This window comes from Larus michahellis, chromosome 2, assembly GCF_964199755.1.
Source record: "Larus michahellis chromosome 2, bLarMic1.1, whole genome shotgun sequence".
In the NCBI taxonomy this organism is placed as follows: Eukaryota; Metazoa; Chordata; class Aves; order Charadriiformes; family Laridae; genus Larus; species Larus michahellis.
This window is the reverse complement of record NC_133897.1, coordinates 54425855-54438861: the sequence shown is the minus strand read 5'-3', so window position 1 is coordinate 54438861 and position 13007 is coordinate 54425855. Positions and strand designations below refer to the sequence as shown.

The window sequence follows — 13007 nt, the reverse complement described above, 5'->3', positions numbered from 1 at the left end:
TGTTGATTTTAACATAGTGTGGAAGATCTGTAAAGAGGGAAAGGAAACATAGCTGTCCTTTATAACTTTTCTAATAAGTGTCATTTTATGATTAACAAGTTTACCGTGAAAATTGTTGCTGTTTTCCCCATTCTCTCTTCCTCTTCGTTTTTTTTCTTCCTCAGTCTTTCTAATCTGATCTAAGGTGTTACAGTGGTGTTTTCAGATGAGTGTTTTTGAATGCTGTTTTTGCTGTGGAAAGATGCTCTAATGATGTTGTGTTTGGCTCTAACTGGTTGTAAAACTTGTGAGAAAATCTTTTTTTACAAGAAAACATTTACTTATGAAGAATGCCTTTCAGCTTCAGATGTTTTGGTGTCGTTTCATTTTGGCTTTATTCTTAGAACATCAGCTAGTCTTAGAATACCTGCTAATCGTGCCTGGTTGAATACCAAACAGTCTTGAACACTGGTCACCGTTAAGTTACTCCTAAGCACGATCTTTAAAACGAACCATTGACTTTTCTGTCTTTTGGATTCACCATTTGTGCAGTAAGAGCTTGTGGTGTTTTGAAAATATATACCCTTATATGGAAATAATTTTTCTTTGTTTCATTTTGACTTCCAAACATGGAAGGTATTTAGAATTAGGTCATCATATAAAAAAAAGATATCCTAGAGTAGTTATTTCCATAAATGTCATGTTTTTCTGTCCAGTGCTGACCATTAAACTGTTGAACTTAAGCTGCTTTATACATTTGAAGAATAAGGATTTAAATTATAAACTGATGAAATATTTTAAAATCTTAACTGTCATACTAACTTAAATCTAATGTTACTCGCATCAGCCTGGATGACATAAGTGATTAAACATAGGTGTTTTGGCTCAGTTTAATAGTAACAAAAAGCTGATACTTATATGTAAACTTTGGTTGTGATCTCTGTCCTATTTCTAATAGAAAAATGACTGTATGACATAACCGAACTTCATAGTTTGCTGGAAGAAGCAACCTAAAGAAAAATGGTTAAGAAGGGATAGAAAAGGAAGATATTTTCTTATCTGTGCAAGTGGAATGGATTGTCCTGAGCTATGTGTGATTGGCAGGAACAGTTGTGTGCAGTTGAGGCAGTATGAAACAGGCCTAGGCTTCTTTGGTAGGTCTATTGGAGGAACGTGTTTTCGTTTTGCTTTTTTTCCTTGTACTAAAGGGAGGCATTTTTCTCTGAACACAAGAAAATTAAAACATATTTTCTGTCTTCATCATAATCTTTTCCCTTGACCCTCTTTTTAGAAAGAGATAATGTGCTGCCTACTAGTTCTGGGTAATTTTCAGAACCCTATGTGTAATAAAATTCTTGCAGCTTTCCTAATGTGCTCATGCTCTCAATTATTCAATTAATATGTTAATTTCCCCTTTACATTAAGTCTTTACTGTTTGTTACTTTAGGAACTATACATTTCCTGTTTGGGTTTTTCTTTTTCCAATACAGTTAGAACTAAGGAATAAAAATGCTTTTCAGAAAAATGCAAATATCTTAGAGTTGGAATTCTGGACTCTTAAGAGAAGATTATGTAACTTAATTCTTCATGGTATTTAAGTGCCTGGCTTTTAATCCTTACAACGTCTTTATATGTGTGAATCTGCATAAGGTTTTATATCATGGATATACATGAGTTTATGGCATTCTTTGCCTTGTATGTTGACAGTCCTGGAAATCGTCAGGTGATATATTGTAACCAAGCCCCACATGATGTTCTGTACATAAAACTTTCCTATACCTTCTTAATGCTGTGAAATTTCTAAAATCTATTTTAATTTCACACTATTATGAACAGAATCTTTCTGTGTCTGACATACTCATTATCAGATTCTTTAGATGAAAGTGCAGTGAGATGTGTGGTGTGTATTTTGGAGATAGTTGTTTATTAGAGTTGTATTAGGATATGCATGTGAGGATAAAGGTTTAAAAATTCCTTACAGTCTCTGAAGATCATAGATAGTAGGTATAAAATCTTGTTATAGAATGCATCTAAATCCTTTTTTGTACATCAATCAGATATCCAGAATGTGATCCAGGTTTAGGTTGTCTGTAGAAATCTTATAAAATTGGGAAGTTTCTTTGTTCAAAAATCATATGCATTGTTACTTTTTTTCCTTTACACTAGTAGGTGTAATGATGTAAGTCTGAAACTTCATGCTGTTGAAATTGTATTATTTTAAGAAATGTAGCTGCATGTTTGTTAAAGGATAGCTGATTTACTTTCTCTTTTTCTTTCAGATATTTTGCCCAAATCTGAAAAACACAGAGATCTAATTGTCACAGCAGAGGTTTCGCCCGATTTGGATGCAGAATCTGTATGTACCTGTATAAAAAGGAAACTACTCTGAAAACATTGGTTTCATACATGAGTAAATAATAGTTGATCATGGATAGTGGTTATTACATATTTATATTAGTGTGACTGAGCTTATGCATAGCCCCCAGTTTTTCATCAATTAAAGCATACTTCTGATAATGATTTTAGCTAGAATTATTAAATTATTTAGTATCTTCTGTCTTGGGGATCTTTAGAATTTGTAATGGTGAGCAGTTAATAGTGTGGGGGGGAACAGCAGAGGTGTCACCCTGTGGATCTTTTAAAGATAGGGTACATGAACCTCTCAAAGATGCTTTGTAAGAAGTAATCTTTCTCTGGCAAGGCATCATTCAATATTCTCTGGTGTAGCAGCCTAATTAGTTTATTTATCTTGTATACATATGTAGTTTATAAAAATTAATTCAAATTAAGATTCAGAAGAGTTTATATTGTCTCTTAAAACTTTTCACTTTAACATTGTATAACATACTCATTGCAGTAGAACATCTGTAATTTAGTCATTTCTTGCCACTAATTTCTGCAAAGTTGATTTTCAGGGCTACTTACTGTTACAAAAAAATACCCAAGGAGCTCCTTTTTAATACTTTTATTTGTATATTTGATGCATTTATTTAAACTCTGTTGTTATTACTACTGTTACCTGTATTCTTCTTTGATAAAGGGACCTCCTTATAGTGTGTGCTAGTGTCCTAGCATTTGTCTGTGGAAAAAAGGACAGTGTGACATGGCCTTGGCTAGCTGCAATAATCTGCTCACAACACTTAGAACTGTTGGGTCTGTAGAATGCTCTAATGCTGCTGTGCTCGTTCCCTCAACCTTCCAGATGCACAGTCTGATTCACAGATAAGTAACTCAATATATCAATTGAACCACAGCCTTGAATCTCTGTTTCCCAAGGCTGTCCGTATGTCTTAGTTCCCTGTGAGGTAGACTTTCCTGGGGATTCCTTCAGTAGCCATCTAGAAAGGAAAAATCTGATAAGATACTTCATGGGGAAGGATTGATGCAGCAATTGGGAACAATTTTAGGGCTTCTGCAGTGATCTTGGAAACTACAGACTTGCAGATGCTAATTCTGCACTTGTGGAAAGATTTAAATTGCGATGTGTGTGGTAAAGGCAAAGAGGATATAGATGTATCAAAATGGATAAGATAAGCAAGTGGAGGGCCATGCTGATTATTTAACACCACCCCCTGTGTATGACCTCTGATCCAGGAAGTCCAGCTGGTTTCTGAAAGCTGAATATGGTAAGGCTCAATCTTTTTGCACCTCTGCTATTGCTTCAGGGTCACTGGTCACCAGAGACAGTGAGCGTAACAAGCCAGTATGAAAGTAGCTGTGTTTTTTTAACTGAAAAATATACACAATGTACAAATGAAGGTCCTATTTCTAGAACCCAGAGAACCTACCAACTTCCTTTAAAACAAAATAATTTAAACACACAGGAGCATTTTCTTAAACTGTAGGGACTGACGTTGCAAAATGAAATGTAAGCATAAAATAAGATATTAAAATAGACTGTAAGTTCAAGATGAATTTTGAATTAGATGGAATTGCCTATTGCAATATAAATTAGCAGGAGTAGCAAGATGCCCGCTGTAATTTTCTTTTGAAGTTCAAAATATGTTTCTGATTATAAGAAACTATAATACACACTATGGTGTGTATATAATATATTGGCAGATTGGAAGTCACCTTTCCCTACTGAATAACAGGAGGTATTTCCAGAATTTAAATAAATATACGGTGGAAAGTACTGTGCCAAACAAAACAGTATCAAATATTCATATATACATCAAAGTGTATTAGTTTCTTATATACACAACATTCATGACCTTTTGCTATCCCTTTTGCAGGCAATTTCAAACAGAGGCTTTACATTTTCAGAAGGAGCTCAGAAATGTATTTTGTGTATTTTAATCTGTCACAGGAATGATAATCCTTTACCGTTAATTCCCTGTTTACCAAGTTGATGGTAGGAAAGTAATATTGCATTCATTGTGTTCGCTCATTCATGTGTAATATTGAATTTACTCTGTTTTCGTCTTTTTCTTCACAGCAAGCCATTGACAGTGAGGTAAAAGCAGAGGCCGTACCATCAGTCACAGTAAAGGTACTGTGCCTAACTCAAACAGTACCATTCAAATAGAGGTGGCAAATTTTAATAAACCTGTCACTTTCTGTGTGTTTCACTTAGATCATGAAAATGAGTAAAATTTGAAATGCAATATATGTGTAATTCTTCTCTGTAGTATGACAAGGTGTCATTCTAACAAGCCTTCTGCTGAAGGCAGAAAGTGACTGGAGTTTTATTTTTGATAGGCTTATTAAGAAGCAGACACAAAAACATTATTCAGATGGAATGAAATTGTTTTTGAAGGTATAAGAATAATTTTTCCAACACTTTTCAAAGGGAATAAATGTTTGGTTACTCGAAATGTGAAGTTTTTATCTTCAGCTGCCTTTTTAGTTGTCAATAAACAAAAATAGACTTTCTTTTGTAAAAAGACTTTCATAGCTTTCGGTAGAGAAAAAAAATGCTAGGAAAATCTAATTTGAAAGTTAACATCATTGCAGTCCTCCTTGAGAGCTGCTGCCTGTAGTAGATTCTAAAGAAAGTATGTGTGTGTGTGTACGCATGCATATGTGTGCAAGTGTAGTTTTTCCTCAGTATTGCCTAAAAAGGATCATGATTTTTATTTCTGAGTTTGAGAGCATCTTCTAGGAATATCAACGGAGCCTTATTTTTGAGAACCTTGCAAGTTCTCCCTCTGTCTTGAGTGAAAAGTTCGTAGGGTAACTGGACTATATATTGAACGAAATTCCCTTCCTCTATTGTGGTTTAGCTGTACTTGGTCCAATATCTTTCTCTGCATTTTTATACGCTAAAATGATACAGGATAAATGCTAATGCAGATAGTCTATGACAGTTCTGCTCACAGAAGTTCAGATGAATCGCGCTGGACTTTAAATCAGGCTGTTTGTGAATATAAGGGTACCTTGAAATATGTAATGTAAATTTAAATTACTTCCAGAAAGGTTTGAATTTATCAACTTTTAGTTTACAGTTGAGACAATATATTGCATAAGCAAGTTATTAAAGAAGAAAGTATTGTGTTTATCATTGCTAAATTCAATTTTGGAGAGCGGTTATGATTTCAGTATTGAGAACACGGGTAACTCCCATTGTTCTCCAGCATCTGCTCATTATTACTATTGTAAGGCCAATGGCAAACACTATTGAAAATGAGCATGGATGTGTTTATATGTTTGATAACCTTTCTAATGGAGACTTTATAATTCTCTATTTTGTTTTCTTGTTTATGCATCTTATACCTCTTAATGAAACAAAAATAGTAAATGTAGGAGTTATGCGTTCTGTTTTTTCCTGTGATAAGTCCATTTAATTGGTCTTCATATATCTCCATTCTAATTAACTGCAGTTGATGGAAAAGTCCTTTTAATTAATTGATTCAACTCTTTAATATTTACAAAGTTATAAGCGTCCGTTCTTAGGAAAGTAAGAAATAATTGTATATTGTGGTTGCATGTTATGACTCCTGTCAGACTAATTTGAACTTAACCATTGAATTTGACAGGTTGAGAGCAATTTTGATAAATTTTAAAATTAAATATTTTCTTGAATTGCACAGCTGCAACCAATATATAGGTATACCTTGCATGTTTTCTGCAACGTAGGGTAATATTGTTAATGAATATTATTTGTCCATTGTAGTGGTGGCTGTTGTACCCGAAAAATCTGCTGGCAATGCACTGTGCTCTAAAAAAAAACTTCCTGAATTTGTGATGCTTATTTTTATACTAAAAACTTAAATTTTAAATTTAATTTTACAGCAATGACAAGCCTGTCGGAAAAGTTTTAATGAAATTAAATACTGACAAAAGTTACTAGATATGAGTATACAGACCACATTCAGATGTCTGTCACCACTATACTTTCATTTTAGATCTGAGTTAAGGAAGGTCTTTTGATATCCATTGGTTTTGCAGAGAAATAACTGTCTATAATAGAAGCAACTAGTGACAACTCCAGGTTTATGGTTAGATCAGATCTCATAATCTAGAGTTGTAGTTATGCTGGGTATCCTGTATATTGAATTTTAGAATTAGTTTGCAGTAAAAAAACCAAATAGAACTTGACTCTGAAGTTATGCAGGAGACTACGCATTGCTCTTTGCAGTTAAAGGAAATAATTCCTTTGGTTAGCCGCCTTTTTATTAGTTTTGGTTTTTTACTTTAATCACCTAAAAGAGGCAACATTTTAGTTTCATTTACATTAGAACAAATGCACATGACACTTGTAAAATATTAACATTTTAATTAACACTTTTTAGCATTAGTTTGTCTTGGGTTAAAATTACAAAGAACATGAGAAATCCCCTCAGTTTTTTGGAGCCTTTCAAGTTACTGTGTTTCCAAAAGGAAAATACTGGTTTTGAAGTTGAAATTTGAAGTTCTTAAATATTGCTGAATTGCTCTTTGCAGGTTTTTCATATCTTTTTGCTAGTTATGTTTGTTTTCTGCTATACAGAGATTAATTTGTTGCTTCCTCTAAATACTTATGTATGTCACTTGATTTAGATAACAATACAGAGCAGAGTGACTGCCCAGAAACCAAACCTGGCAGTGTGTGTACAAGCTCCATTAGCAGTGACCTGTGACCAGTTCGTCTTTGATGATTTAGGTAAATTATTATAGTACCATTACAGCTATTGTATCATATTACTTTTTCTGAGTATGTTTGAAAGGTATAGTCCAGCCTCTATCGAGTGCATTGTTGCAGATATACTGCAGTTAAAGCAATTACAAATTTGCCTTGCCTGCACTCTGCAGCTTCTAGATAATGCTTGGTGGAGGAAAAGTAAGTAGAAAGGAATGCAGTTGCTTCCTTGATTACGGTATAATGCGTGGCAGGTGAGGAGAGGCAGGGTGGCAGCTGCATGATGGAGAGAAAAAAATCAGTTATTGTGTGGTACTTTTGCTGGGGCATTTTGTTTTGCTGGCAATTCTGTTTACGTAGAAATGGCACTGCTGAGATAAAACCAGAGACAGAAGGTTTGTTTACCTGTGGACAGTCTAGCGTATGCTCCCAATTTAGCATCAACTATTTGGTGATTCTAGCCTTTTTCCAGCTCTGTTGATAAGACTGCAGGTGGGATTGCCTTGAAGACTAAGTGGAGCTGAAGAGCAGAGGTGTGTGTCCTGCTGCCTCAGTTGGGACTGTAGACCATTCCTGTTCTGAGGTGTGCAGTAGTGGTCACTATTGAAACAGGGCTTTTATTGACAGCTGATCTCATCTGAAAGGATAGTTTGTATGTTTTTGCAACGTGTGACAGGAGCAAAGGGCTGATGGCTTTGTAAAATATTAAAATCACCATATAAAACTGCATTTGGTTTGATATTCTCTGTGTTCAGTGTCCTGAATTGTTTTATTGGTTATGCTTCAGCATAGTTCCAAGTTGGAGAGACTATTTGCCTTTTACAAATTATGGATTTTAAAAAAAGCATATCCAGTGGTTTGATAAAGGTGAACTGATGGAAACAACTATCATAATTTAGTAGAACATTTCCCAAAGTGCTAGAAAGTGTGTTGCTTTCATTTGGATGCTCTTATTGCTTGATTTAATTTTGGATTGTTTTTAGACCCAGATTCATCTGAAACCGTCGTCCTGTCTGTCTTTTTGAAGGGGAATTGTTCTCCATCAGAACTAGAAGGAAATTGTGTGGTTTCATATAATATACCAACAGGTAAGCTGCTGGAGATTTCAAATTAAACTGTCTTTTTTTATGTCTTTTTCCTCACGTCTTCCAAATGTTCTTTTGAAATATATTGAAGGCAGTACTAATTAAAGAAATAATGTGTATCAGAGTCTAGATTCCAATTTTAGTTAATACTTTACGTAGTGTCGTTATGTAATTTGTCTTATAGAGGTAAAATCATGTGCTTATAGTTTGGGAAACAGCTGTACAAGCTTTCCCACCCTGTCCTATCAATTTGCCTCTGTTCTACTCTTTAAGGGTCCACATGTTAATCACATGTTTATAACTATTCAGCCTTCTGGGCTGCCAACAAATGTGACAGTAACTACCTTCCCACAGAGGAAGAGATTTGAATAAGCATCGGGAGGGATTATTCCTCACTTTCCTTTTCACAGTTGAACATATTCATTCTAAACAAATAAAGTAACCCACAGGAATAGAAACTAAGTTGTTCTGTTATATAATGCCCTAATGACCCTGGTGACAGAATATGTAAATTTACCCTGCTATCCATAACTGAAGACTGATTAGCTTAGTTTTCTACACACAGCCTTGTGACTGTGTCAGGCTACCGAGAAACTGTATTTAGGCAGGGCTTCTACGTTAAGTTAAATGCAGCATAAACAAGTTTAAGCTGTCTGTTCTTCACTTCTCACTGCTTGGCTTTGCTCCTGCACCTCCTCCCCTGTTGTGCTCACACAATCAACAGTTATTTCTCAGCCAGATTTGATGATTTGGTTCACTGTGCAAACACAGAACTGTGCCAGCACAAAGGGAAGAGTGACATGGAGTAGACTGGCATCAAAGAAAAGCATGTGGAGTTAGGGCTTCTGCGAAGGGCGGTGGTCTTGAGTACCTTATCCTATGTATACACTTTTATTTAAGCATTTGGTTCACATCACTTCTCACTTGAAGCATTGTGTTTATGATGATAGTCTAGGCTGTGTGTGATGATTGAAATGTATATTTCTAGACAAAACTGAACATGTTTTTAAAGAACTTCATCTTACCCCCTTTAGACAAGGCTTGCAGGTATGTGCAGAGGGTGGAGAGAAAAGGATGCTCCTCCCTTTTTCTTGAGAGCTGGCATAAACAGCTTGTACAAGTTCAGTCCCTCTGTGTTGTGACTCTGGCTGCTTATGCCTTGTGAATGAGCTGCTGTGCCTTCATACGTGTCCAATCTAGTGATGTGCCTTTAGACAGGTTTTGTGGTACAACTGTATAGGTAGTAGACTTTTTGAGTATCTTGGATCCTCTGACTTTGAAAGCCTGCTTTTTGTTTTGCTGGTCTTGCTTCTGTGATTTTGCTTGTCAAGACCAGACTATCCACGGGTATTTCTCACTGGCAAATTAACGTATTTCTTTCAGGTGATACTTGTTACACTTATGCTTTTGTTTTAGGTATTAGGTTGGATTTTGCAAACCTTTTGGTTAGGGAAGTAAAGAAATCTTGTATCTTAAGTATGTTTGATTGTTATATATGCAGTTAAAAAAAATCCCCAGAGGACATAACATCTAACAGAATTAGGGAACTGCAGAAGAAATTTTAAAAACTTAGGTTTAATGGTAGAATTTGGAAGACTTCTAAATAAAGGAGCATAATTAAGATCTTGGTAAATTTTTGGATATTCATTTAAGTTATTAAGCTGGGATAATTCTATTCAGTTACATACAAATACTAATGTTATTTGTACAAGGCAATCAAATCCTTAAGTGTAATATACTGGTAAACAAGAATTAAGTGCCTTTGTGGCTTCATTTTATCTGAATAGAGACTTTTTCCTCTTTTGTTTTTTAAGATACACTGATTTGGCCACAAATATGGGTATCTTGTGGGATTCAAACAGCTGAAGGTTAATGAGTCACTCAGTTGGATGGGATTGCACTGTTGATGAATGTGGTCTCCTGTCTGTTTTTTGGCTAGTATTATGTCTTTATGCATTTTCTACTTCACAAATGTGGCTTAAGTTCTTTAAAAACTCTTACTATATTTCCTTTTTTTTTTTATTTGACTGGCATCTTATGTATTCTTTCTTTTTTTTTTCCTTTTGTCCTGTTGCTGGTTATACGGTAGAGCTCAATCCTGAAGGTGAGTGATGGAAAAAATGTGAATTTTGAATGGTTTCATGAGTGATAGCATATGCTGAATAAAGCAGATTTGGAAGGGAGCCATTATTTTACCTATTATTTCTTTAAGTTCTTATTGATGCTATGAAGGTGTGAATATTTGAGAAAATTGTAAGTAAATGAGGCTTAGACATAAGATGACAATTACCCATGGGGAAAACAGAAAGTAGTAAAGACATTTCTTGGTGAAGTATGTTGCACTCTCTTGTATGTAACATAGGAATTTTGCAAAGTATTAAGTGCCTTCTGCATTGAGATTGGAAATGGAAAACACAATTGTATGTTCTTTACCATATTTTTAGCTATTTTTTTTTTTTCAAATTTCAGCAAGAGCTTAGGCAGCTAAATTATAGCTTTTTTGATGCAACTTAAAAACAGCTACTAAGGATTTGTAGCTAATGCTATGTTGTTTGGACTGAGTAGGTCTGAGAATGATGTCACTTAACATCTCTTCATTCCAATTACGATTGGAAACATCTTATTCAAGGCTAAAAGGCTGCTTTCCACCCAAGAATACCAGGAGTACAAAACTTAGCTGTGATTGTGGTAGATATGATACTTGCAAAAGATACAATTAAAAGACAAAACAGGACTGGAAACTTTTTTTTGGAAACTATTTGGGTTACTGTGAGGTGCATTGGACTAGTTAAATTCAGGGTCATCAGTACCAGAAAAAGCATAAATTCGCTGAATCTTTAACATCCTAAACTAGAGATCTGAGCTTTACTGTTATTTATCATGTACGTCAATGTTATGTTTCAAATATAATTAACATGAATGCATGAGTAATTTGGAAGTGAAATCATAATGACGATGCATGTAACCATTTTATTACTTTTATCAGGTAAATGCACAGTATGCCTTTAAATAGTAGTAATTTATGAGATGATGTTACAAAACTTCTGTTGTGTTTCAGATTAGAAGAGAATCTGATTTTTTTTCTTTATTACAGTGCTAAAATTGTATATCGTGCAATGTGTCACAACTCTAGATGAAGTGAGATATATTACTAGACATAAGGATTGAGGACTGAGGAAGTTCTGGCTTCCACACTTTGCTACTGCTTTGTGTTTCATTGCTACCATTTAAAATTCTGAAATACTCTGAAAGCATTTCCCAGAATGAGTTTTTCACTGTAGTGATAATTTTTGTTGGAGCTTTTTAGCTTGGTTTTCTTATATATACTTGTTTTGGACTCAACAACTGGAAATCTCCCCAGTGTCCTCCGTTCCCGTCCCAAAGCCAGATTCTATTTGATTTAGTTTTGATTTGACTTTTTTCTGAATTATTGAAAAATTGTGTTTAAGATGAGGCAAACTGAGAGCGGACTATCTAGGAAAAGCTGACTTGAAACAAGAAGAAAACCATCTCGTTTTAAATATAAAAATATTTCAAAACCTTTTTGGCTAGTTTTGTCACTGATTTTTTCCTGTTGATAAGTCTCCATATCAAAGTTCAATAATAAGATGTTTGTTTTATGTTGAGATCAAGAAAAGATTTTAATTTTCCCATCAGATGATGAAGATACAGTTGAATGAATCATTCTGAAAGGTCACGGGCTTATTGGGAAGTATTTTTTTAGGAATTTTCCTTGGAACCCAGGGATATCCTGTTTTTGAGGATTTGTCTTAAGCTTTCTGCTCCTTTTACACTGATATTGTTTTTTACAAGCTGCTGCAGAATAGTTACTTGGAGGCATTATCAACCAGCCAAAAGAGCTAATGAATTGACAAACAGAGGCATGAATCTGAGCCGCTAGTGCATTTTTCCCATGAGATGAGTCTTAGAAATAATTTTTCATTGCAAGAGATCCATGAAGCAGCAAACAAATAAAAATGTTAGCAAAAAGTATTGCTTGGATGACTAATAAATGCTTGAACTCTATTTTGATACTAACCTGCTAAGCTTACATGACTGATAATTCATGAGACTGATAGCTACACAGAGGTTTTCTGCCTCTATGTAATCCATGACAGTAACTGTAGTCTCTCTAAAAATCTAGTTTGTTAAATTCTGCTGAGATGAGTGTTGGGATTAATGTTTGAGATTCATGGGTTATTTGGGAGAGAATGAGTGATTGTTGCTATGACATTAATACTATTCTCAATAAGATGAGTGTTGGTGCCTATAATGAAGTCTGTACCCAAACAAAACAAGGTTTCCCTGTCAGCTGCTTCATCAAAAAATCCTCCTCAAAACTCCCATAATCTGGCTGCCCAGAAGACCAAGAACTCCATATTCTGCAGTGACTAGCAATTTTACCTTTCACATAGAACATACCAGGCAATTTCTGACATGCCAGCAATTTTAAACAATGTTTATGTTTGAGCAAATTTTTGATAAATTCTGATGAAAGTGTTTTCTGAATGTTAGTGTTAAAACATCCTCTTTTCTCTTGCACTGTTCTGATAAAATTGCAGATGATATTAGACCCCAGTACCAAAGGCAGTAACTGGTTTGTTATACAGTTCTGGTTTATTATGATGCAATGAGTTGAAAGATAGAATTTAATATACCTTTGGGTAATAATCTCTATTAGATACATTTTTTTTCTAAGCTGCAGACCTCTGACAGATGATATAGAGGTTGCATAGACATTATTTAAGAGTATAAAAAAAAGAGTAAATATGTTCTTAAAAAGGATTTAGTTTGTGATATTCTTGATGAAAATGTACATGCTTTAATTTTGTGTTCAAAGCATCAAAAGTAATCACACAGTTGTTGTCTATGTTAAAGTAGAA

The 13007-nt window shown here is 34.6% G+C and overlaps 1 protein-coding gene across 4 annotated transcripts in view; it reads left to right on the top strand.

The window, feature by feature from the left end:
• Window positions 1-13007, top strand: part of BBS9 (Bardet-Biedl syndrome 9) — a 298867-nt gene that overhangs the window by 59563 nt on the left and 226297 nt on the right. For 3 of the 4 annotated variants that reach the window (XM_074575477.1, XM_074575479.1, XM_074575476.1), the window contains 5 exons: window positions 2259-2335; window positions 4418-4471; window positions 6961-7063; window positions 8023-8127; window positions 10214-10228. In XM_074575477.1, the coding sequence (XP_074431578.1) occupies window positions 2259-2335; window positions 4418-4471; window positions 6961-7063; window positions 8023-8127; window positions 10214-10228 (354 nt within the window). The remainder of the gene's footprint in view (window positions 1-2258; window positions 2336-4417; window positions 4472-6960; window positions 7064-8022; window positions 8128-10213; window positions 10229-13007) is intronic. The other variant, XM_074575478.1, reaches the window with a different exon arrangement.